Source organism: Chionomys nivalis, chromosome 15 (assembly GCF_950005125.1).
Source record: "Chionomys nivalis chromosome 15, mChiNiv1.1, whole genome shotgun sequence".
NCBI classification, from domain to species: Eukaryota; Metazoa; Chordata; class Mammalia; order Rodentia; family Cricetidae; genus Chionomys; species Chionomys nivalis.
The window spans coordinates 23,215,749-23,242,292 of record NC_080100.1 but is presented as its reverse complement, the minus strand read 5'-3'; the positions used below and the strand labels follow the sequence as shown (position 1 = coordinate 23,242,292).

The 26,544-nt window shown below is 40.7% G+C and overlaps 2 protein-coding genes across 4 annotated transcripts in view; both read left to right on the top strand.

Annotated features, from left to right (window-relative positions):
- Ranbp3l (RAN binding protein 3 like) overlaps positions 1-16,596 on the top strand; it is a 43,143-nt gene extending 26,547 nt beyond the window's left edge. Inside the window, exons 8-15 of the mRNA XM_057789863.1 lie at positions 3,320-3,417; positions 4,775-4,859; positions 8,133-8,235; positions 8,768-8,892; positions 10,258-10,378; positions 12,175-12,317; positions 13,772-13,952; positions 15,836-16,596. Of these exons, the coding sequence (XP_057645846.1) occupies positions 3,320-3,417; positions 4,775-4,859; positions 8,133-8,235; positions 8,768-8,892; positions 10,258-10,378; positions 12,175-12,317; positions 13,772-13,952; positions 15,836-15,879 (900 nt within the window). The 3' untranslated portion in view covers positions 15,880-16,596. The remainder of the gene's footprint in view (positions 1-3,319; positions 3,418-4,774; positions 4,860-8,132; positions 8,236-8,767; positions 8,893-10,257; positions 10,379-12,174; positions 12,318-13,771; positions 13,953-15,835) is intronic.
- A 5,484-nt stretch (positions 16,597-22,080) lies between these two features.
- Positions 22,081-26,544, top strand: part of Nadk2 (NAD kinase 2, mitochondrial) — a 41,743-nt gene continuing 37,279 nt past the window's right edge. The window contains exon 1 of one of the 3 annotated variants that reach the window (XM_057790050.1): positions 22,081-22,520. In XM_057790050.1, the coding sequence (XP_057646033.1) occupies positions 22,263-22,520 (258 nt within the window). In that variant the 5' untranslated portion in view covers positions 22,081-22,262. The remainder of the gene's footprint in view (positions 22,521-26,544) is intronic. The other 2 variants (XM_057790047.1, XM_057790049.1) reach the window with 2 other exon arrangements.

Below are 26,544 nucleotides of genomic sequence, written 5' to 3'. Positions count from 1 at the left end.
TAAATTGGAGAGTGTTTCCTGAACCAGATTTTGTGGGTGCTGTCACTCCCAAGTGGGAACTCTAGAATGCTGACAGTATAAAATTCAGGGAAGCAATGATACAGGCAGGGGCCAGAACCTGTGCTCAAATAAGTAGGGGGTTCTGTAACTTCAGCTGCCCAAGGTCATAGTGAGGCTTTGCCAGTTTAGGTCACACCAGACATCTTCACAGATAACAGCAGCCAAGATTGTATACACAGAATTACAGTGCGTGGAGCAGGGGAGCTTGGCAGCCTCCAGGGACAGATAAGAACTCTTTCTTCTAAACACTGAAGGTCTGAATCCCCCACTGTAAAGCTCTGCTAAAGGCATACTCTTTTGTTTGGGCATGCAGACGTGTGGTTCTGGAATGTCCTATGCCTGCAGTTGTAGCTGTGACACTCTGGATGAGTGAGTCACAACTTGGGCAGCTGGAATTTGAGTTATTCCATCAGCCCTTTGATTTCAGACTCTTGAGGTTGTTCGACTGGTTTGGTTTGGTTTTTGATGAACACAATGACAATAACACACGGATGTGAAATTTAACAGCCATTTTGATGAAGGGAAAACCAGCATGGAAGTAGTCTTGTACTATAACTACTGTGCTTATCCAAACCAGGCACCCAGTATTCTCCTTACTGAGGAAGAGAGGAAAGTGAACTTGGTCAGCATTTTCCAAAATTGTTATGCTTCCAAATCCTCTTCTTTATAAGATATGATTTTGAGGGACCCCACTGAATTTTAATAATAAGTTAATCAATTATTAATGCATGGAAAAATGACAAGTAGTTTATACGATAAAACATTCTTAATTCTAAATTGATATATTACTAAAATTTTTAACTAAATACAATCTAGTAATTACTTTTATCTATTTAAGAATGTTGGGAAGAATGGTGTTAAATCAGTCTTAAATTTTGTAAGGAAAAGTTCACTAAGTTTTGAAATGTTACACACCATTTTGGAATGGTGTGTATAGTAAGTATAGACCAAATTTTTGTTATATATTATGACATCTAAAGTGTAGTGATATTTCTTCATTGCCAGGACTTTTATAAATATCATTGTGTGTGTGTGTGTGTGTGTGTGTGTGTATGTGCATTTGGAGGCCAGAGAACAACCTTGGGTGGCATCCCCCAGGAACCCTCCACTTTGCTTTTGACACAGGGTCTCTTATTGGCCCAGAGTTTGACAATTAGGCTTCCTGGCCAGCAACCCCGAGAGCTGCCTCTATGCCTGCCCAGCCCTAGGATTATAATGTTTGCTACTGTACCTGAATTTTTGGGGACTGAACTCAGATTCTGGTGACTGCATCTCATTATTTATCACTTTTTTTTTTCATTTTCTGCCTCAATTATAAAAGAGTTTGCAAATATTTCTTCATAATTTAAAGGTCTAATAAATACAGATTTCTCCCAGTTATAGAGTAACCCAACTGGGTATGCCTGTTACTGAGTTTTCTGTTCCATAATGAACTCTGAAGTTCCATAGACAATTGACCTATGAAATTCTGTGGCTTAAGTTTGACTAAATTAATACAATTTGTAAATAATGGGAAAATTATCCTTAAGTGAATTTTATAGAATTATTATCTTATATTCTTTATTGACACATATCAAAACTAGATAAAATGGCATCCACACTGCTACTTTTTAGTAAGAATATTCACTGTCACAAATAATTAAAGAACTATAAACCACATTGGGTACTATTTTAATGTAGAAGTTTAATGGAAATATAAGCTTTGGCGACACTGTTTCTTACAGTCTGTAAAAGGTTTCCTTTTGTATTAATGAACCCTGAGGAGACTACTTAGCTCTCAGCATTCCTTAGTTGCCTGTTTTCTTTGTCTAGGGTTGAAGCCTCATGGGCTTGCCCTTCACTTTCCCTGCCCTGGCCCACTTTAGCATGTCTGTTGTTCTTGGTAGGCTCATGTTTAGGCAGTCAGTCTTGAAAACATACACAAGCAAGCAACATTAGACTGACTAAATAGGTCGTATTTATGTATTTAGGAATACACACACACACACACACACGAATGTATGTAACAACAATTAGTGAAAAAAGAGGTAGTGAATTTGGAAAAGAGCAGAGAGGAGTATATGAGAGGATTTGGAGGGAGGAAAGGAAAGGTAATTACAATCTTAAAAAGTGAAAGAAATATTTAAAAATTTTCCTTTACAAGGTTGAGGCTTCTGCTCAGTGGTAGAGCACTTGTCTAGCAAGCACACAGACCTGGGTTTGGTCATTGGCTCCGAGAAAGTAAATTCATCTGACTTAGCATACAACACAATGGGATTCATCATGACAGCTCCATGCAGACATAGCATCTCACTTTGTCCTTCATCCCTCCTCCTCTCCAGCTGATCCCCTTCCTTCTCCCGCTCCCTCTGCTTTCACACATTTTAAAAAGTCTACATTCTGCAGACAATGTCCGCTTACTGTGCATAAATCAAACCAGAAGACCTAAAGCTATTTCAGGTGACAAAGAGTGGGCTCTCATTTACACTGAAGGATAAACTATCTGAGTAACAAGATCTTCGGCACATACTTTGACCTTGGTTAACCACGGCACATGATCTCTTGTAGATATTTGTCAGCTTTTAAATCCCTGGTATAATAGGGAATATTAATGTTTTTATTGACAAGTATAAAAAATCAAGTGGAAACAGGATCCACCTGACTTTGAAAACATGAACCACCCCTAGAACACTTCTGCAAATCCCCATGGGGGAAAAAGAGGTGTCCAGAAAACACAGTAAACATTGGCCCTGATGAATTCTTTACCGCTGGACCTACTGCAGCCCTGAAATCCCTCACTCTCACATGTATGGAATCACTATAGGCCATGCACATTACATACATGCTCAAACCAGTTTCAAATTGACACGGGGAAATGTCAGGATGAAGAGGTGAGCAGATTTCCTCTTTCAGCGGGCGGGTGGTTGTGACAGCCAAGCTCTTAGGGTATTTCCAGACTGAATAGCCTTGGAAAGTTCCCCATTAATCCAGAAGTAATCAATAAGCCCAAATGGATAAAGTAGGGAGAAGTAACAAAAGGCAACAAGTTGGTGGATATTATAATGAAACACGCAGTCTCTGGATTCAGCTGTGGGCAGTAGAAGGACAAAGTGCACTGAGCTGTGAAGAACATGTGAGAAGAGGCACAGGAAGGGCTGGGGGCTGTGTCTGAACACTGGAACCTTTTAACATGTGTGGCTATAACCGGTTTCTTTCTGATGGTTCTAGACAGAGCAATTCTAATGAACTTTCAGGTAGCTCTATTTTCTCTCCTTTTCAGATATCTGATGCAAACTCTGGTTTGCAAAGTGAAAATTTACCAAATGCCAGTTCAGTCCAGCTGTCTACTGATCTACACGTCTCAGAGGAAACCTCAGGGTAAAATTATACAGCTTGTTCCTTCTCCAAAGTGTTTGGGACTAGAAGTGTTTAAGCTTAGTTGTTTGGCTGTTTGTTTGCTTAGATTTTTGTAATATTTGAATGCATATAATGTAATTAATGTCTTCGGGATGAGATCAAAATCTAAACATAAAAGACATGTACACAGTTACATACACCTTGAGTATATAATCTGAATGTAATTGTATACAATATTTTTAATGATTTTGACGTTGACTCATTATAATGAGACCAGGAATACACAATATTATATCAGTGCTCAAAATGTTTCAGATTTGGAAAAATTTAGTACCTCAGATTTACTAATTAGGAGTATTCAACCTAATGAGAAAATCAAAATGTTTCCTTTTCATTTTTGTTTGCTTTGATCATTTTAACTATTCATACGCTGTAATTTGCTGACACTGTATGAATAAATTGACAAGATTCTCAATTGAAAGCACATTTTATAAGAATGTTAGCTTAGAAATCTCTTCAAAATACCTCAGCTACACATTATTAGCATAATAATATTGGATCGCCTTCATTATCTCATGGATTTTGGTCAGACTGTTTTAAAAGATATGACTAAACTTCAAGTACAAGTTGTCTTGTTACTAATCTTCCTTCCTTCTTTTTTTTAATATCCTTTCCCCCCTTTTCTAATCAATTTTGGTGCTATATACAATTACTTAGCATTAATTGTTTAGGTAAAAGGAAAGCAGTATGCATCTGCTAAATGAAACGTTAATGTTACTTAGCAGTAATGGTGATGAAGGAATGTTTTATCTGGGGGAACACTGGGAATGGCTGTGGACAAACACTGGCTCCATCCAGGTTGGGTACTATGAGGTCATGGGGATGTGCCCAGGACCCTTAGCACATCTGTCTACAGACAGAGGTCTGCATGCTTGATTTTCTCATCTTGCAAAACAATTTTAATATAAAAGTCAAATTTCTTGGAGTAGAAGAATTAAAACAATGCACATCCAAGTATAATTGATAAGAACCCTGAAAATCTTGGATTGCTAAAGCATCGTTGGCCACTTCAGATAAAGAATAATAGCTCGGGATTGCTGGAATGCAGCACGATTAGGACTGGGCAGCCCTCCAGCTGGTCATGCAGCCCACATTGTAACTGGCATGAGGTCATCCACACAGGTCAATGCCAATGTCATAACAGCATGCAACAATATTCTGATATCACCCCTGAAAGTCTCCAGCTCAAGTTTTCCCTTCTCACTCATTTCATATGAACAATGCTTATGTTTGAACCACCTGTTTATTTTGCCCGCTAAGGCTTAAAGTGGTTTCCTCCACAAATTTAAAATACTAAATGCTTATTTCTGTTTAATAGATGCCAACCAACAGAAGATAAGCGTTCTTTTCAAAGCTGCAGTTCTGACTTTGTTTTTGGAGAAAACATGGTAGAAAGAGTTTTGGTAAGATTTTGAGAAATTATCTTAGGGGACCTGTTGTTCACATTTCTCAAGGCAAATTAATTAGTGTTCAGTGCGAGAATATTTCTCAGTTCTGAGTTAAAAGTCACAATTTCTTTCTTTAAGTATAAAAGGCTTCTGGGAAGCACATCCCAGCTGTTTGAATAACAGATGTAAAGCCCATAGAGCAATGTATCTCAACCTTCCAATGCTGCAACCCTTTAATACAGTTCCTCATGTGCTGATCCCAACAATACAACTATTTTGTTGGTACTTCATAACTGTAACTTTGTTGCTGCTATGAACTGTAATGTAAGCCACAAGTGTGCCATTTTAGCTAAGCTGGTTTTACACGGGCGCTGAAGATTCAAACAGATTCTTGAACTTGTGCAGCAAGTGCTCATACTCACTGAGCCATCTCCTCAAACCCTCGTTTCCAGAGAATATGGTAGAGAGCCATAGAGGAAAATGCCAGTGATGTCCTCTCCTTGCCTCTGCATGCCTGCTCCTCAGGGAAGAACATACCTGCCCACTCACATCTCTCTCTCTCTCTCTCTCTCTCTCTCTCTCTCTCTCTCTCTCTCTCTCCACACGGAAGAACATACCTTCCCACTCACATATGCACCTCTCTCTCTCACACACATACACACACACACAAACAAATGCCACAATAAAATGCATTGTTTTGATTATTTTGTACAATTGATATATGCTAATAAAAATAAAAAAATCTCAAAACTAGTTAATTTCAATATTTTTAGGGCTCTCCAGACTCCAGAGTCAGTTTTATTTATCTTGCTTGTTGTAGACATAACTCAGGACTGTCCTTCATTCTAAGGGTAGTTCTGTTGCTTTTTAGCTTTAAGTACTCCCTTCTGTCACTGCCAGAAAGGGCAGGTCCACCTGAAGGTGCTGGTCCATGCCTCTCATCCTAGCACTAAAGGGGCTGAGGTAGAAGGGCAGACAGTTTTAGGTCAACTTGCACTGAATAGTGAGACCCTCTCAAACAGACAGTCAAAAGACAAAACGAAACAAAATGATGGGCAACTCCACCAGTAGTGGAGATATTATTCCACATCTTTGGATCAGAACTTGAATGAAGCAAGCAAGCTCCAGGCGAAAGCCTGTGCAATACGTTGAGGCAAGTTCTTTTTCTTTTCCTAAGTTTGACACTTGAGTACCCACAGGCTCTGTAGGATGCTAGCACAATTAAGATGCTTTCCATATTCACAAGAAGGTCTTCAGCATTCACTTTACCAACCACCTACCAGGTTCCTATGGTACATGAGGTCCTGAGTTCATATACTGATGACCTTGTTACTTAGGTACTTCATCCTTTAGTTTAAATGATTTTCACTCTTTGTTACTTAGAATAGTTTTACGTATATTTGGTTCGATTTATACACAGTGGACATTGCTTGCAGAATGTAGGCTTTTTAAAAATATGACATTAAAGTAGAGGGAACACTATTTGGGAGGAGAAAGGGGACCAGCAGGAGAAGAGGGGGAGTGGTAAAAGAGAATAAAGGGTCAAAAGACAACACAATATATGTATGGAGATGCCATAGCGAGTCCTATTATTTTCTATGCTTATGCTAAGAGGAAAGTCTTCTTTCTGTGACTGCATGCGTGTGTGTGTTCTATGTATCAGGTGTATATGCATGTGTATGAACATGCCATGCATGTATATTTGGAGACCATGGGACATTTCTTACTACTCTTCATTTTATTTCCATGAGACTGGGTCTCGCTGATCCTGCACCTTTCTGGACTAGGCTGGCTGCCAATCTCTTGTCTCCACCAGCCTCTGCCTCCTGGTGCTTGGGTGCTATGTCCATGTGGCCATACTTAGCTTTCTTTGTGTCCTGAGCATGTGCCCTCAAGCTTGTACAATAACCATCATTACCCACTGAGCCATCTCCTAGCTCCCCATCTGGGGAGCCTTTAACTGAGATCTTAAGAGCTGGGTCTCACTCAGACTCATTAGATCAGAAATGCTGTGGGTGAGGTCAAGGATCAAGTCGTTCTAATGTACAGCTAGGTTTGAGATCCACCGAAGTAGTTATGCAAAGCTAAAGCAGACAGTACTCTAGAGAGGCTTACAGTGTAGTAAGGAAACAGAGAGAAACCTATGAGAACAAACAAGAGCTGGGACCACAGGGGTCTGGGGTGAGAGAGCACTTGTTACATCTCACGGGAAGTTTTGGATGAGGCTTATGAAAGGACTGGAGCTTCCCATTCCTCTCAGGGAGGATGTCCCAAGGATGCTGGAACAATCCAGATGGTTTGTGTTTTTCCTCTAATTAATCTTGTGAACCCATGGCCTTGTGATACGGGTGTCAAAGTGCATTCCCAACTTTAGCTTTTAGAATGAGTCACAAATCTTTCTGAGCTGGTATTTCTGTTTTCTTAAACTGAAAATGATCGTAATTTGTTTTTACTTAGTTTTAGGGATGATACTGATTTCCCATTAAGTATCATAGAAGAATCTTGAGTTCAGAAAGGCAAGATTTGAATGTGTTCATAAGTGGCAGTGTTCCACCTTCACTGTTCTGCAAGGGGGTACACACACAGCTGTGAGTAGCACAGTTATTGATATTTTTCATGCAGTCTTTCATGACATCAGATATGCTGATGCCTTGAAAGTGATTGTTGGTGGGCTAGAGAGATGACTCAGTGCTAAAGGTACTTGCCACCAAGCCTGGTGACCTGACTTTGAACTGAGGGACCCACTTGGTGGAAGAAGAAAACTGATTCCAGCAAGCTGTTCTGTTACCTTCACACTTGTGTCTTGGTATGCATATGTGTACACACACACCACACCCAATGACTGTTGGCAGAAAGACCTGATGTTGGAGGAAACGTTAGGATTCTTTCTGTTCTCTGAGATGTCTAGTGGAATTTTCTCTCCTGGGAAGTAGACAGCAATAGAGAATATCTGAGATTACTGAAAAAAAGTGAAGAGAATGGTCCTTAGGTCAGCCTGGTGGCCATAGAGTGACAGCCACCTGCTTCCTCCTACTCACGCTTTTCTTGTTTCCTTAAAACCAGACTCACCTGGCTGGGCTGGGATAAGTGGGTTCTGACTTTTGAGGTTAGAATCAACACTTCCTGACTATAGCCCAGTTGTTTGTCAAGCACAGAGGGAGCCTGAAACAAAATCACAGTAGTTATTTCTTGTGTGCTGAAAATATTTTTGGGTTTTTTTTTTTTTTTTTGGCTTACTGCAAATATCTAGGCATAAGATTAAATGATGCACATTTTCCCCCCACTTAGGGCACTCAAAAGCTCACCCAGTCTTCACTTCAAAACCATTCATATGCCAAGGAAAAAACATTCAAATCTATTCTGAAATTTCCTAACGCCACTTCAGATCCAAGTAAGAATCATTTCATTTGTAAAGCATTTAACTTCACGGTCTCCTGTTGTTTTTATGTGCATAGGTGTTTTGCATGCATGTATGTCAGTGCACCACATGTGTGCCTGTTGCCCAAAAAGGCCAGAAGAGGGCATCAGATCCTCTGGGAATAAAGTTACAGCAACCATCTTGTAGGTGCTGAGAACCAAAGTTGGGTCCTCTGAAACACTCTTAACCACTGAGCTAGCTCTCCAGCCTTTTGTCTCCTTTTATTTAATGACATTTACTTAATATCCAGACAATTTTAAAAGCTTTTAAATACTTTTAAAATTGTTTTGGCAAGGGTTAAAACATATAATTAGGTTATAATATAAACTTTAAAATTATTGACTTAATGCTATGGGAGAGTAAATTAGGTGATTGTAACCCATTCAAACAGTTTGGCCTTTAAACCATAAGGTAAGAATATGTACTAACAAGGTTAGAACACAACCTTCATGACAGAGGAAACAGGGTCTCACACATTTTTCCTCCTGCTTTCTCTTTGGAACAGACTCTATTAAAAATCTATCCCTAATTGAATCAGCTGCTGCCTTTTCTTCTAAACCATCACAAAAATGCTTGCTTGAGAAAATTGATGTCATAACAGGAGAAGAAACAGAACATAATGTATTAAAGGTTTGTATTACTTTTTCTAGTATTATATAGACTAAAGCCAACATCAGCATAGACATCTTCAAAAATAGCTAAAAATAGAGTTTCATAAAGACTAAGTTGTTCGAAAAAAAACTATTTGTGGTTTGTAAAATTTCATTGTTAAACTAAGGCACTGTTAGTCTTAAATTCTCTCTCTCTCTCTCTCTCTCTCTCTCTCTCTCTCTGTGTGTGTGTGTGTGTGTGTGTGTGTGTGAGAGAGAGAGAGAGAGAGAGAGAGAGAGAGAGACAGAGAGAGAGAGAGAGAAGGTCTACAATCACTGTTCTGGAAGAAGAAAGAGGCAATGAACCAAGTTCTGGGTCTTGTGCACATGGTGTTCTGGGTTCTGTCTTAGAATGACTTCAGACTTCTACTTCCTACTTCTCTCACAAGCAATGCCATTACTACGATCAGCTCTACTAATCCTGAAAGGTGACTTGATTCCAGTTAAAGATAAAAAGCTTTTCTTGTTATTATTGTTTATTAAAGTGTAGCTTTTGCATAAATCAAGAACTTGGCAGATGGATGCTGTCTCTGATTGGGGCTGTGGTGTCAGGGACTCTCTGTGGACTCACTATTGTTAAAAGGGACCAGTGCTCCACTGTCAGACTTCATCTTCTCCCACATCCTCTCCACTCCCCTGCATTTCCACTATGACCTAAGGATACTTTTACTCCAAATAAATGCATCTCAAGGTTTAATTCTGGCCTAACTGAAGTAACTGTTAGAAGTCAGTCTCTGGCACACTGCATTTTCATTTGGATGTGCAAGACGACGTCTTATGCACGGGAGTATTTGATAACTGGAAACCATTAAATTGCCACAAGGGTCACTGTCTAATCATGTCATAGCTCTTCATGTCCGTGTGCTGTGTTCGAAATACTTTAGCATGCAAATCCATGATTCATTTCTTTCAAATAACATTATGTGGCCAAAAATAATATCAAATTTAATGCAGAAATTGGCATATAGACACATAAGAAAGCAGCAAGTATACATGGTAACCTATAGTTTTAGAAAAAGATGAAAACTTTTTTTTGGCATGTACACCTGCAAACATCTCTAAAAGATATGTGAAATACAGGAGTTACAGGCGTGTAGGGTGGAAAGCAAGGACCGGGAACCCTTTTCATTTCACTCCATGATGTTATTTTTATATTTTTCCAGTTTGAACTATTCAGAGATTGCACATTCTTGAAAGTTAAATAAATCTCAAGTTCTAGTTCATTAATCATAACAAAGATTAAATAAGTACAAGACAAGTCAGATACAAAAGCATTAGGGCACAAGAAATAATTTAATCTAAAAATTTTTTAATATATCTGACATTTTAAACAATTGTCATTTAGATCAACTGCAAGATCTTTGTATTCACCAAAATAACACAAACCTGGACTGAAAGGGGCCGAGGAATCTTGCGACTGAATGACATAGCAAGCGGTGACTGTGGGACACTGCAGTCAAGACTAAGTAAGAAACAATGCTGTAGGGAAAATGGGTAAACATCGTTCCTGAAGATTCACACTGCTTTCTGCAGATGCATTACCAAACACACCAATAAATCTGATGATGGAAAACGATTTCTAATTTACTCTAGGAGCTTCCCATTTCAAGGAAGCTCACCTATCAGACAGCATGGGTTCAAATTTTTCCTCCAGCACTGGCTAGCAACCCCAAAGAAATGGCTTGACCATATGAATTCAAATTGTGAACAACTGTAGTCTGTGGTCTTTTCAGTGTTTATGAAAATTTAGTAAGATACTATAACTCAAGCCTTTTGAGCAGCTGTGAAAATCTGATGAGACGCTGTGTGGAAAGCACCTGTGTCAAAGCTAAGCCCACACCTGAACAGTGGTATTATTAGCATCAGAAGGGGTATAAGGCAAATAGCTTTGTAATGTTCAAAGTTTGGGGGAAAGGAATACCTGACACATCATGTATCCTTGGCATCCAAACACAGTGTGGAGCTGGGATGAGGGGTCAGCTTCTGAGGAAACAAGTGAGTAACTGTTGCGTCCTGCAGCAAATGGGTGATCAGAAGCTGGGGGAAGATTTCAGATGTTTGGCATCCAAAAGGGCACACTGGCCTTTGTTCAGAGGCCCAAACTACATATGAGCAAGGGTAGAGGGCTGGTGCGGTGAATTATCTTGCCAGACAGTTCTGAGAAGTCAACGTTTTGAAGAAAATTACACATAGAATCTGGACTAGGTGGCGCACGCCTTTAATCCCAGCACTCAGGAGGCAGAGGCAGGCGGATCTCTGTGAGTTCGAGACCAGCCTGGTCTACAAGAGCTAGTTCCAGGACAGGCTCCAAAGCCACAGAGAAACCCTGTCTTGAAAAACCAAAAAAAAAAAAAAAAAAAAAAAAAAAAAAAAAAAAAAAAAGAATCTGGACCAGGGAATAAAAGGATTTGTTGAATTTCAAATGTCAAGCTCAAAAACTGGAAAGGAATAGAATTCAGAACAAAAGACCAAGAACAGGGTTTTCAACTTTGTAATGGGTAAACAGGTTGCTAAATCATGCAACCAAGGAAGTACTGATTGTTCACTACTCAGGTTTACTTCTGCTGCTCGCCAGGAAAACAATTAAGACCAAAATTTCTAAACACCTTTATTGTTGTTGTTATTATGTGGGTAATGTGGGCTCACCACAGAAAGCAGCAAATAAATCAACCAAAGAATAGATAAAATGGTGTCAAGGTCTATCCTCTAGATATAGCGTGTTAGCAAAACACATTCTGTGAATGTCTTCCTCTGTACACTTCTATGCAGACTGCACAGTTTGTGGTTCATGGTGCTGTACTGATCTGGCATTTTCTACACACTATTCCATGATTGTCCTTCCACATGAGAAACTTTCTTCAGTACTGTTAGCGGATTTTCAGTGTTCTCTTTAATGGCTGAGCTGTAATGGATCTGATTTAACATTTTGAACACTTAAACTTTGCTTCTGATTTTTTTCATTGTAAACTTTTCTTAGATAATCTTCATGACACCAGGTCTTCAAAGAAGCCTTTTAAATTTAATAATTTAAAATTTCTACAAAAATAGAATTCTAACACTGAAATTAAAGTAAGTAAATACACAAACTTTCTCTAATGTGAGGTCCAATTTTAAAACCGAGTTATAATCTAGCTAAATTACCACTCACTAGTGAAAACACAGCTCGAAAGACAACTACAGGATTAGCTTTTCCTTAAAAGATTTTTCTTCCAGGTTAAGGCATTATGAACTCTAAAGTGACTTGTTCATTTTCTTGTCATAGTCATGCGCAACCAAGGCAACCTGAGGCTGGTCCTCAACAGCAGACTTTGGACCCAGATGAAGATTCAGAGAGCAAATCACAGAAATCTGCGAATGACTGCGACCGATTTAGAAGACGATAGTATAAAAATATTCTTAATTCAGGTAAGTTACTGATTTCAGTTATAAGGGCGTCATTCTACTAATACAATAATTAGCCTCTTGCAATTCCTAATTCATTTTTGCATCATGTTATAATAATCTGCATGGTTCAGCTAAGCCCTTGCGTGAAAAAAATAATCTGCACGGTTGGCAAAGAAATCTGCCACCCATTATGATTACTGACAGTTTAATACAGCCTAACATCTATTCAAATTGACACCAAAGCCAATATCAATTAGTTGGTCCTCATTCTAAGACATTTGGATGTTACCACCTAGCATTTCCTTTCCTACTGAAATTATGTCAGTAAGCATATGAGTTCCCAGTGTTTACATGGGCACAGTGGCTCCTAGGAGGTCAGCAGAGTCTTAACCTGCCACTAGCGTGGTTACCCAGATAGAGGAGGCTTTGTGGTCACAGCAAAGCATCCAGTGAGGAATGGAAAAGCACAAGGCCAGCATGTCACAACCAGTCCAGCAGCAAATTCCAATGCCAGACATGAGACAATCTCCAGGGTAACGCAGGAAAGCAGTGTTGTTCCCTGCAGCAGGAATGCCTGCCCTCAAATACAAGATGCAATCCAAGAGAGCTGCCAAGAACAAAGCTTTCTTCCCACCACCCCCAAACTTCTATCCCCAACTGGGTTTTCCCCATAGCCTGAGACTTGGAATATTTGAAAGATATGAGAAGCCAAATGATATGGAAGTAGATAATAGTATAAGTGGATAGACTGCCACTAAGTAAAGAAGAAAAAATGGTATGTGACAAAACCCCAAATTTTATTAATTTAAAGTGCTCCATCAGGTATAAGTGACCTAGGTAGTAAAGTGTTAGGAAAAGTTCAATCAGCAGCAATACAAAAAACAAACAAAAAAAGAGTAAGATGCTAAGACGATAAGTCCTCTTTATCATTTAAGGACGTAATATCCCCTTTGTAAAAGGAAGAGGGACGGTATGTCTGTACTAGTTGTTTTTTGTTTCATAGCTAATGCTATACCAGTTTTAAGTACTGCTGCAATCATCTTTATATTAATGACAACCAAAATTTAGCTCTGAGATGTTCTGAGAAGTACGATGTCTGAAAATGTCACCATTCCTCCGACCTTCTCCACAAAGCTGTGTGGGTTGGAGGGTGGGGAAGTGGAGTGATGAGAAGAAGCAGAAGGCCTTTTCCTCTGAGCATGAGCAGAGAGGAACCATCTTAAAGGTCTCAATTCAAAGAGAATTCTTAAATTACGAAACTGCATTTGCTTCACTTAACATGTATGGATTGAGATCTCACAACACTGCTCACTTTGGGATACAATCTGGTGTAAAATGGATCAGCTTTACTTTTTAACATGTTGGGCTGTGGGCATTTCTTTACCTTCCAGATTTATGTAATACAGTTCTGTCCTTTAGAAACAATGAGAGATAAAAAGAGATGTAAACATAGACATTATCCATTTCTCACAAAGGCTAGTGCCAAAGACATAGGCTATCTGTATGCAGCGATACATCACCGTCTTGTTGCCCTCCGAAGCCTCAGGAAGCACGCTGATGGCGATCCGGTTGACAGCCAATCGGACACAGTCCTCCAGCAGTTCAGCTGTGACGAGGACGAGGAGGACTTCATACAAGTCACTAAAAATGGATCAGGTAAATAACTCTTGTTAGGTCAGAAGCCTAAAAGCATCATGGTGAGCATAGTCCAGTCTCGGGTTGCTTTAAGTGAGTGGTGGTTGGGGCCTGGCTGTTTGTATCCAGAAGGTTGGAAAAATCTCTTCTCTGAGGGGCCTTCAAGTTGGCTTCCCTGTGACACCTGTAGGTCATTTGCCTATAAATTCCAAAAAAGACCACTCACAATTTAAAGTATTACATTGCTACCTTGAAAGTAGCCATGACTCACACTCATTTTCCCACGGTTCAGCCTATTACTGACTACAGACAGCTAGAGGCAACAGAAATCTATGCAATGGGGATGCAGGTAAATCTAGTTTTAAGTCCTGAAAATCATATTTATTCCTCTTTTAGAATTTGATTGCCTAGAGAAACACCTAAATGGCCTAAGTATTATCTGCAAGGTCCTCCTCTGACTAGGGCAAAAATGACTACTCCTTAAAACTGGATCAGGGGTCACAAACGAACCTAGGCTGAACAGAATCAGCAGTAAGATGATTTTTAGATTTTGCTGTTTGTCCTGAAGTGTGGATTTGAATGTAGCACCCTGATACCACTATTGGTGGGGCGCAATGCCAAAGACCTAGTAAGCACTGCTGTGTTTGTGGACAGAGCTGTTCTAACAGAGCCACCTAGTCATTTTCAGTGCCTGCTTCATTCAGCACAATTCTGTCTACAGGGATTGGCAATGTAAAATGGTCATGTGATGAGCATTTCCAACTTTCAATCATTCGAAAATCTTAAAGCTTTTCTAATTATACATAATTTAAAAAATAATTAAAGAACATATAAAACAGAATGAAAGACTTTTCTTAATTATTAAAATTATAATTAAAAGGAAAATTCTACTGTGTGTTCAGATTAGGTTGATAAATTCATATGAGTATGATTTTCTACTTTAAACAAATCTATTGAACAAAAGGTTTATGATTCTCCACATTTAATGAAATGAATAAGTACATTATCTTTCATATTACAATGTTTATATTGTCCACAACAAAATGAATTCTACTAGAAAATGTCAACATGAAATAGATATGAAATGGCAAAATTTAACTAATGAGACACAGTATGAAACTTTTACTTTAGGAAGGGGCTGCAACTATGTGACTGTTAAATAAATGGAAATGATATAAGAAACTGTCAATCACAGGACCCTCCTTCTGCTATTGTTCCCCCTCACAGCACCTTCTTCAGAAGCTATTGCAAACTATGCTAAAATGTTACAGAAGCTATAAAATGCCTGTTTGGATTTCGTTGCCCATGAATTAAATAACATTTGTTAGAAAATGTCATCTTTAAAATTATTAGTGACATTGTTGGTAAGAAAACATGTATCACTCAAACCTGACAACCTGAGTTTGAGCCGCAGAGCCCACGTAGAGGTGGAAGGAGGGAACCAACGTCACAGAGTTATCCTTTGCCTCCTTACGCATGCGCATGCCTTAGCACACATGTGTGCCCCATCTCTCTCCCTCCCTCCCTCTCTCCTTCTCTCTCTCTCTCTCTCTCTCTCTCTCTCTCTCTCTCTCTCTCTCTCTCTCTCTCTCTCTTTCTCTCTCTCTCTCTCTCTGTCTCTCTCTCTCTCTCTCTCTCTCTCTCTCACACACACACACACAAACACACATATATACTAATGATGATGATAAACTCAAAAGCTGCAAAAGAAGAGTATACATGAGCTAACATCAACCACACTTGATATAGGTGGGCATGAAGATTATTAGCAATATTTTCTGACATCATTTAAACATATATTTTTATCTTTCATTTCCTTATCACTAAGCTACTCATGTTTATCTGCGTTTGATATTAAGTCTAAATATGACATCATGTAATGAAATATTTTACGTTCGTCACAGGCCCTTCAAGGTGGAACTACAGACAGTCAGTTGTCTGTCCATAGAGCTCTCTCCTTCACCAATATATCTACAGAAACTGGTCACTCTCCTGAAATGCCAGACCGTCCTAACCGAGGAGATGCTGCACATACCTTGAAGAGGTTTTTTTTTTTTTTAAATTAAAGAAACACAATTTATTGTAATTAAAAGTTTTATGTTTTACATTTTGAATATTGTGGACAGAATTTAAGAAATGAACTTCAGAAGATAAAAATTCATCTTAATCTAGAATAGGATTTAATAACTAATTTGGATAACTCATCATGTTGATGAATATAAAAATTAAAAGTATAAATTGTTGGCTTTGATAAATATCTAACTAAAGTATTCATTTTAGTCATACATTGTCTGGTTATAGAAAAAATACTTTACTAAATTTACAGTCATATCTTTAAAAATATTATAGCTGCAAGGCATTTTATTAAATCATGTTTATCTTCTAAGAAATGTATATTTTCACTTGCATTTTCAGTTTCCTAATACATATATTCAGGGAGAAATTCTTTTACAAAAGTGTCCACTCATGGACTTGTATTCATTGTATCTTATGTATGTGACTCACAATCAGTTCACAACTGTTGGTGAATAATGGAACAAAATGTAATATATTACCATGTGTTAAAAAATACAAAAGCCAAATATCAATGTTCTTTATTTATGTGATTGTCATTAATATAGTCTCGTAGTGTGTGGATATGTAGAAACCCTTTTACAACAAATGTATTATATATAGTCAAATGACTATCTCAAATTCTACCATTATGGTATAGTAATTTCAATATTTTTCAGAAGATGATTTTATGCCCTTTTGATATTTCAGAGATATTTTATGAAGCAAATATGAAAATCAGTCTCAGTACTTAGGGCCATGTTTTATTTTATTAGTGACCCTAAACAGTTCCATCCCAGGATAAGGATTCAGGATCCTGAACGGTTTCTGAATGTGATCTGAACCCTCACGTACATACTTGTAATAAGGTATAACCGTACAGACTGCTACACTGGAGAAACAGTTCTTTGCAAGTATATATCTGAATAGATATTTTAAAAGTTAACATTGCTTAATTGCCTTCCTAACAACAAAAGCATCCGCATGTACGTATTTATCAACCAAAGCTCAGCTCAAATCTCACAGTTTAGCATACTGCAGCTGAATAAGCTCTTAAGAGTAAGATTTGATTAATATGTTCAGAAGAAAAGAGAAAAGGGATACTGAAGAGATAGAGATAGCTACAGGGAAAGGAGTAACTTAGATAATTAAGATTATAAAAGGAACTCTGGTGCAGAACCCCCTCGGTGGATAATTCTTACTAGGAACATAATAGAGTCGGGGAGGCACTTGAGGGCGATATGGAAGCACTGGTTCACCTATGAGACCTTAGCTTTTGGGAACACTGTAATTATAGGATAACTGTTAAAGCAGAAAGCAGAGGCCCCTTTATTTCTTTGCATGTTTCTCCTTGTTCCTATACTGGAATGGAAATGAAGCAACATTTTGTCTGTGTGCCAACTATTTTACTATAAGCTGAATCGACTCTGACTTTCTTTGGTCTTCTGTACAGATAGCAAAGGAGAAACAAACTTGTGGCCTATACAGAAATGTCAGGAGACCCCCAAGTAGGTTAGAATGTCAGCAAGGCAGGGACAGTAAAAACTTCTGGATCATGAAACAGTGACAAAGAGCAGAAACATGAGATATCACGCAATATTTCTTCATCTTGATTAAAAGAAAAATCTAGCCTTCCTCCCCCTTCCTTTTTGTTTTTTAGTTTTTTTTTTCAAACTTTATCTCCTTTCAATAAGAGGTAACCAATTATACAATAATATCAATTTTCTTAAGTTATTAAGACAGCTGATTGCTAATCCTACATTCTGGATTTTCAGACAAGCTATTTTTATCAAAAACTTCTAATTTTATGTTGAATTAAGATATTTTAAGACGATCTAAACATTCTTTTTCAATAGTATTTACTCCAATTGTTTAGCTTAATTATGAATCACTAAAATGTTTTCTGTTACCAAATCTTATTTTAAATCCTTTATGACTTACTTTTTGTTGATGTGATAAAGCATCCAAACCAAGGGGACTCACAGAAGGAAGAGTTTATTTCAACCTATAGTTCCAGAGGGAGAGTCCACAATGGTGGGGAAGCATTGCCACAGGAAGCCAGAGCAGGAAGCTGAGAGATCACTTTTCTAACCACCGGCAGGAAGCAGAATGAATCAGAAATGGGACCAGGCTATCCACTCTCAAAGACCAACTCCAGTGACATACTTCCTGAAGGTTCGCTAATCTATCCAAATGTTACCAACCAGAGACTAAGTGTTCAAATACTCAAACCTATTGGGGACATTAATCAATCAAACCACCACATAATCCATTATTACCAAAGCAAGGTACCCTTCATTCCCAGTGAAAAATATCCTTCAAGTCCAAGACTATATCAATGTTATAAAGAGGGGCACACATGGCGTGAGTGCTGTAGAGACTGCAAAGAGTACATTTTAAGACACCTGGAAATCTCCAAACTGAAGACATCAACGACACACGACACTTTCATAAAATGTTAGGAACAGTAATATTTGCTTAAGATGTGGCTATCATGTACTTACTTGGATCGTTCCTTAGAAAACTACAGCTGGGCCTGAGAGCACACAACTTTAATCCCAGTACTTGGAAGGCGGGGGCAGGCAGATCTCTGTGAGTTTAAGGCCAGCCTGGTCTACAGAGCTAGTTCCAGGACAGCCAGAATTGTATACAGAGAACCCCAAATCAAACCAAAACAAAACAAAAGAATGGAACAAAAGCCACACCAGCTTCGCCATACTAAACCACTGGGATTTAGAGTGTGCAATTCAGTAACTTTAAAATTTTCTTGTCTGAGAGATGTGAAACTGATACCCTGTCCCATGAATACCAGTTTTGTAACAGATCATAACTCCCATATATACTCTACTGTACTGATTGCTTTTTAAAAAAATATCAGACTTGAAGTTATCAAACTGAAATATAAGAACATATTAGAACTTCTAAGACAGTATTTGTGAACTGTAGTAATGGTAGAATCATGGAAATGATTGATGAATGCTTTAGGCCAATAAGGTCTTGATAGCTTGATTGTCTTCTAACTAGAACATCCTAGAACTTCTTAATTTTATCCAGTCTAGGGAATAAAAAGCATTCCACTCTGATCTTAATTTGTATCTTTCTGATTTTTAATATGGCTGAACATCTCTCAAGGGGTTTACGTACTGCAAGTGTTTCTTTTGAGAAAATTTTAATCATTTTGCAAAGCTAATTATGCCATCCTGTCCTTTTGCAGTTTTCTAATATGTATAGCTTAAAAGCCCAGTCCCTTCGCATGGATGTAGCTCTTTCCTCTGTCCCCATCTGTAGTATTGTCTCCCAGTGTGGCCCTACTACTCACAATTCGCTGGAAATTCAGAGTAGCTGCTTCACTGGGTCTCTACACATTTGTTTATGCTATTTCTTCTGTAGAATTCCTTTCTCATTGCGGGGGGAGTTCAAGACAGGGCTTTTCTGTAGTTTGGGGGCTATTCTGGAACTTGCTCTATAGAGCAGGTTGGCCTTGAACTCACATAGATCTGTCTCTCTGCTTCCTGAGTGATGAGGTTAAAGGCATGCACCACGACCACCCTGATCCTTTCTCATTCTTGACGACACTAATGTTTTGTTTTGTTTTTCGAGACAGGGTTTTTTTTTGTAGCTTTGGAGCCTATCCAGGATCTAGCTCTTGTAGGTCAGACTGGCCTCAAACTCACAGAGATCCGCCTGCCTCTGCCTCCCAAGTGCTGGGTTTAAAGGCAAGCGCCACCACCGCCTGGCAGACATTAATGTTTTAATGTGTGTTAGTTCGAGACATTTCCGGGATATCTTCCCTAACTCTTAAGCTGAATTGAAACCTGCTCCTCTGATTTCTTAGAAACACTCTGTAGAATTCTACCATTGTACAATCTTAGGCTCCCAAAGAACATAGACCCTTTATCATTTGATTTCCAGCACCTGGAAGAATGTTCTATTCAAATATAATTTAGTGTCCACTAATAGATGTTGTATATTTGAACTGAAGAGACACCCTATAGTAAGCTACAAATAAAGATCTGAAGTTAAGGCTTCAGATGTGGGCTTAAGACACTGATAATAGCTGAAGTCATTTAAGGCAAAGGAGGCTAATATTTGTAGGGCTTAATTTACAGTGGACATAGGGTTAGGCGTTTATTCACTTATGGACGACTTTAGAAGGCAGCTACTGTTTTATAAATGAAGAAATAGGCTCAGAAAGGTTAAGCAACCAGTTCAAGGTTCACAAAACAAATACACACTAAAGTTGGGATCTGAATCAGTATTTGAAGGCCCAAACTCTTTATTACACAACAGTGGATGAATTCGCCACGGAGAATGGAGTGGGGGAGCAAGGGAGAGAAAGAACGCTTTAGGAGTCAATGTTAGGAGCTACATCTCAGAGATGGGTCTAGGAAGAACCCAAGAGAGGGAACAGAGGTCACTGGCATGCTCAGCGTCAACAGCCAAATACTCCAGAAAGAACTGGGCCAATTCAGTGCTTCACATAACCAAGGGATTTAAGGATTAAATGGTATCTTCAGGGTTCCCATCTGGTCATTTGGTAACTTTGGAAATAAGAGTAGTGAAGAAAACAGGGAGAATACAAAAGGTTGGTGTTTCCCACGAGGATGGATTAGAAACACAAACTAAGCTCCAACCCCAACCCCGTTCCTCAGCAAAAAAAAAAAAAAAGTTGGTAGCATGAATGTGTCGATGACTGATTAACAGGTTATTCTGTTCAGAATCTGTATGTAAAAGGGAGATAGGGGAAAGGAGACAACTGGGGCTTTGAAGGTTCTTTCATTCTTCAAAGTTTTCAATGTCATAGACATGGCTATGTTTAAGAACTTGAGTGGAATATCCACTAGGGAGAGAGAATTCAAGATACTTCTGATCCCTCTGAGAGGATGTTTTAATGAAGCAATGCTTTGGGGAGGCAGAAGAAAGCATCCAAAGTAAGGTTTGACGAGGATATCCCATTGAGTTGTTTCTGGAAAGTGGGAGACAAAACTGTAATTTTCTGGTTAGAGGTAATAGGTCTGACATTACAGAGGCACCTGAGTCTCATAAATATGAAAGAGCGTGCCTGGAATCCAGAAACCACTTCCTGGGGGTGCCAGGGCTGCAAAGAAGCAAGGACCTCAGAGGCAGGTACCGTATTACTAGGTTGTGCACTGTCTTAGAACTTTTCCTTCAGAGAAACTTTCCCTTCTATTCGCAGTATTCTTAGACCAGCCTAGATTTCTATGGTTGTGTAACTGTCCCCACAGACTGACAGTCTCCCTTGCTCTGGCTTTCAAGACTACCCAACATTCCAAAGCCAGATCAATAATCATCAAACACTGTTTTGAGCTTGCTTCACTCTGGGCAAAGAATAAAGGGCAAAGTGCGAGCGAACATTTTAAACCTTCAGTCTGGCCCTACCCAATTTTTCCAACCTTTATCTTCCTGTCTACAGAGACACCACCGCCAGGCAAGACTCCTTCTCTCATTATCTTCCACGTTTCTCACTGACTGCACGGGCTCTCTAGACTGGTGCTTTTTGGCGATCAGGACGACGAGGAGCTTAGATCTCTGAGCTCGTGTTAATGCTCTATGATCCTTCTCGCTGTCATTCCTCTCTAATAAAGGGCTCGGCAGCTTCATTTGGCATCAGGCAAACTTGGCCGCTTTGGGCAAGGTCAGTGTCCTCATCGCTTACCGAAGCTATCCAGCAGACACTGGTTAACATTCACCCAAGCCAAGAACGGGGCCAGAAAGCTAGGCCATAATGAAAACACCGAGGTGAAGATGCTCAAGGCCCTCGCTTTCCCGCCAGGCACTCAAAACTCAGCCAGCTCCCCCTAGGCCGCCTTAGACCGGTTCCAGCTGGATTTCCTCAGGCAGCTCAAACGCCAAATAGAATTCCTGCCCTCTCTCAGCCACAGCCAATCCCTGCAGCCCCTCGGGCTCCCAAACCTCCCCGAACTCTGATTGGCTGATGGCGCCGGTCTGGGGGCGGGCACAGAGAGGATTCTGAGGGTGGAGAAGGAGGTGGGGCCGGGCCGAGAGGCCAATGCGCAGGCGCAGGAAGGAAACGGATAAACAAACAAATAAAACCCACCACCCGTAGGCCAGCCCCGTTCCCCGCCCCCCTCCCCCGCCCCCCTCAGGTCGTCTCGGGGGCTCCCCGCCCGCGCCGGCGTCTGGGCACGTCTCCCCGCTAGTGGCGCTTTTCACGCACGTCCCCGCACTTAACCTCTGCGCGCCCGGCGTGGTGCTGGCGGCGGGGAGTGCGAGCCTGCAGCCGCAGCTCGGCGGACCATGACTTGCTACCGGGGCTTCCTCCTGGGCAGCTGCCGGCGCGTGGCGGGTGGCCGGGCGGCTCTGCGGGGCTCGGGCGTGGACGGCCGGCGGCACCTGGGGCACGGGCAGCCGCGCGAGCTGGCGGGCCGCGGTAGCCGCGCCGACGGCGGCTTCCGCCCCTCGCGGGTGGTGGTGGTGGCGAAAACCACCCGCTACGAGTTCGAGCAGCAGCGGTACCGCTACGCGGAGCTCTCGGAGGAGGACCTGAAGCAGCTGGTGGGTCCTGGAGGGGACGGCCGGTATGGGGGGGGGGTGAAGGGTGGGGGGGGATACGGCTGAGCCCCGCGGGACACGGGACACCCGCAAAGCCCGACGGCCTCCCTCCGATTGCCTGCCTCCCCACCCCCCTCGAGCGTGGGAGATTGGCGTCCCGAGCCTTTCTTGGAGAGGCCCCTGGTACCGGGAAGCCACGTGTGCCCTCGCCCCGGCCTCGGGAGTACAGACTCTTCACAGACTCCGATCGCTGGAAGGTGTACCGGTGGCCTGAGGGTTGTTCGCTTTGGGGACCTCTCCCCAGGCCGCCCCGAGATAAAACGTTCCTGTGCGCGGCTGCTGGTGGCAGAGAGAGGGCCATGATGCCACGGACACACCCCCTTGACTCCCCGGGACCGAGGCCTGATGAGGGCAAACCCTACTGGAATGTGGTCGCCCGTCCAGGGTCTCTGGCCGCTTCAAAAGCGCCTGGGACCGCGAGGCAGGAAAGTTGACTTGAGATGTGTTTTCATGTAGGAAGGTCAGATAAGGGACAAGTGAGCAGAATGGATAATGGGTGAAAGGAAGAGCCTGTGTCTCTGAAGTACAGTGACTCCGCGATACACATATGTGTTATGTTTACTAATAGCCTTGCCAGTTGTGCAAACCAGGCGTGTGTGTATGTGTGTGGGAGGGGTTGAATCCAGAGTTTGAGCTTCCCCAGTTTTGAAAATTTTAATTTTGTGCTACACAACAACTTTAGGGAAATCGACTGTTAGCAGTTTATCTAGATTCTAGGTAAATTTTCTAGATTCTAGAAAAACTCCCATTGACCATCTGTGATTGTTGATTCCAAGCACCTGAAGGCTATAGAATTAGTTGTATATAACCATTTTCCAGTTACGAACAAGAATAGGTAGGCTGCCTGTTATTAAAACCTGGTGATGCTTTGTGATAATCATTTTTTGGGAGCTAGGAGAAACCCATTGTAAGTCTTTGCTTAGCTGTGGCATCTTGTCAGTCTTGTTTGATTGGCAAGTTGAAGGGTCACTTGGTAGAAGTCAGTGTGCAAATGTCTTTTCCCCTTTGCCCAAGTGTTGGAAGTGTTCATAGAAAACGTGCAGTGGTAGAGAAGATCTGCAGTTTGGCCGGGGTCGATGGTGTAGTTGAGCGAAATGAAGGCAGTGAGGTGGGGGGTTGCTGGCCAGATGGAAGTGTGCTGTTTCTATTTTGGGAAAAGAGGTGTGTCTTTTTGGTTATCCGCCCAACTTTGCAAGGTTCACCTTTTAGAAATTGTGAAATACCGCGTATGTTTAGCCTCACAACTTCATCTAAGACTCCCTGGGCTTACAGTGGTACACTCAAGAAACAAGGAAACAAAATGAGTTGGTGCTCTTCAGGTCTACACAGCACAGGTGGGATTGCCGGGAGCGCTAGGTGCTCCCTGGTTCTGTGTAAGTGACTCCCTTTGCATTTTTTGTTTTCCTGAGCGAAATGAAACATTTGTACTGCAATGTTAGCTTTCAAAAGTTCTTTCACCTAGCTCCTGATGGGTTGGGCTACATAGCTCCCAAGCCCTTTCTGAAGGAGCCGGCATTTTGAAATGATTTCAAGGACTCTGGAAAACAGGTAGTATCTGAATTGAGAATAACTCTTGTATTTCTGAATTAGATCACTATTAATAAAGCCTCTTAAAATGTAGGGGTAATCAGTGTCTATAAAAGCTCAGACTCCCTCTTTGAGTGGAAATATCTCCTAATTAGTATTTGTCCGTCACTCGGTGGTGCTGTTAGATTATGGCAGCTTTAAAGTGTGACTGCTGGGCTGTACAGCAGAGGTTTGTGATCACCAAGCGGAGGGGGCAGAATAGGTTTTTTTGTTGTTGTTTTCTGCAATTTTATTGAATTTCTCTTTTACTTATAGGAGTTGGCTTTGCATTGATGTTCAGGCGTATTTGGAGTGAGATTGCATTAGGTGTAGCCTGGATAAGAGCAGCTAAGGAACAACAGGCTGTGTGAAGTTCTTCTACCACAGTATTCTGTAGAGGGTATGAACAGAAAGAATTTTACCTCATTTGTTATATTGTTGGGGTAAAACCCAACTAGAGCGCATGAATTGGTTATAAAGAAAATGACAAGGTGCTTGTTTCATGCCATTGGTACTATGGCTACTGTGTAACATCATGGTAACATGATTTTGTATGAAAACATTCTCTTTTGTTATGTTGGGTTTTTTTGTTCATTTGTTTTTGTGAAAAATAGGTCTCTATTTAGGGTACTTGTTAAAATGTACATAGTAGATGTTGACCAGAGTGTCCCTGTAGCTTTCTGTTGTTGTAATAGGAGCGGCGGGGCTGCGTTCCCGGGCACCTGGCCGCCCGCATGGCTAGCTTACGCCCCGAAATAATTACACGGAAACCGTATTCTTTTAAACCCTGCCTGGCCCATTAGTTCCGGCCTCTTATTGGCTAGCTCTTACATATTGATCTAACCCATTTCTAATATTCTGTGTAGCCCACGAGCTGGCTTACCAGGAAAGATCTTAACCTGCGTCTGTCTGGAGTGGGAGAATCATGGCGACCCATTCACTCAGCTTCTTTCTCCCAACATTCTGTTCTGTTTACTCCACCCACCTAAGGGTTGGCCTATCCAATGGACCTAGGCAGTTTCTTTATTATTTAACCAATGACCTTCCTCCATCATTCTGTCCTGAAGCCTCTGGTTTTCTGACTTTGTAGAAAGGCAAAGAGTCATGTGAAGAATCTTTTTAATTGGTGAAGCCTGTACAAGAATAGGATTATATCCTTCAGCTAGGGGCAAAGGTTTGACTTTCAGTTGCTCTTCCTGGTGGTGTTACTTTATTTCAATCTTGCCTTTCTCCCATTGGCTGATTAATGCCTTAGCTTGGGAATGGAAGACTGGAAGCCTTTTAGTTAAGAATTTAGCTTCAAAGTCCCATGATATTGCAAAGGCATAAAACAACTGTCACAGTCTATTTGTGCCATAAGACCTGAAGCTGGTGGCAGAGGCAGAGCTTTAATAACTAGACACCTTGACAGTCACGGTTTAGACTTCTGATGAACCAAAACAGACTTAGACTTGGGAAGGATTTCTTGCCCAGAACATACTTTGTCAGCCAACAAAAAGGCTTTATTTAAAATACACGATTGTACAAATCAGATAAGAACTGAGCAGTTTTCACTTGGTTTCTCCCATTCTGTTGTGGTTCAGAGAAACCATCTTCCGTTTTTAGGAAGCTACTGAATAGGGTAACATAAGTTTATTTAATGATACGTCTATTGGGTTAAGTTGTTCTGTTTATTGTCTTCATAGCTGATTCTTAGGTAGAGATAGAATGCCTTGCTTTTGTTTCCTTTTGTTTGAATAAAAAGAAAAAATAAAGGTGGGTGGTTTAGGTTGTAGTTAACTGCTGGGCAGATAATTCTTTTCTACATACATGCAGTCAGCCATGTAAGTAGTTAGCACATTAAAGAACGTGATCTGGAGTGCTACCAGGGCCTTCTAACTGACCTTGTTGCTGTTAATCTTCCAGCCACAGGCCCCAGAGCCATCTATCTAAGGGTGAACATCTGGCCGCTTGGCTTCTCTGCTTGTCAGTATGCAGAAGCTTCATCACCTAGGGAGCTTAGCAGAGTACAGATTCCCCAACCTTCCCTTTCATGGTTCTGATTCAGTGTAGAGAATTCCTACACTTTGCTTCTCTGAACCATATGCCTGAAATTACTATGTATGAATCCCAGAGATCTACGGTTTTTTTAGGCCAGTTTCCTATGTTTCCCAGGTGGCTCCAGATTATACTTTGAGAAACACTGTTTCAGTAATCTCTTCATAGATAGGGACTCCTGGCTGTCTCTTGGACTTCATTGCTTATTATTTCTAGAACTTCACATTTTGGCATTCTTAAGCCATTTTAATTCTCATTAGCTGTGCTGATTTAATTTGGACTATTTATGGATCAGCAGTACATTAAAACTGTTGAACATGTAAAGTAATGGTGTATAATCAGCCTTTCCTTCTCGTCATCTTTT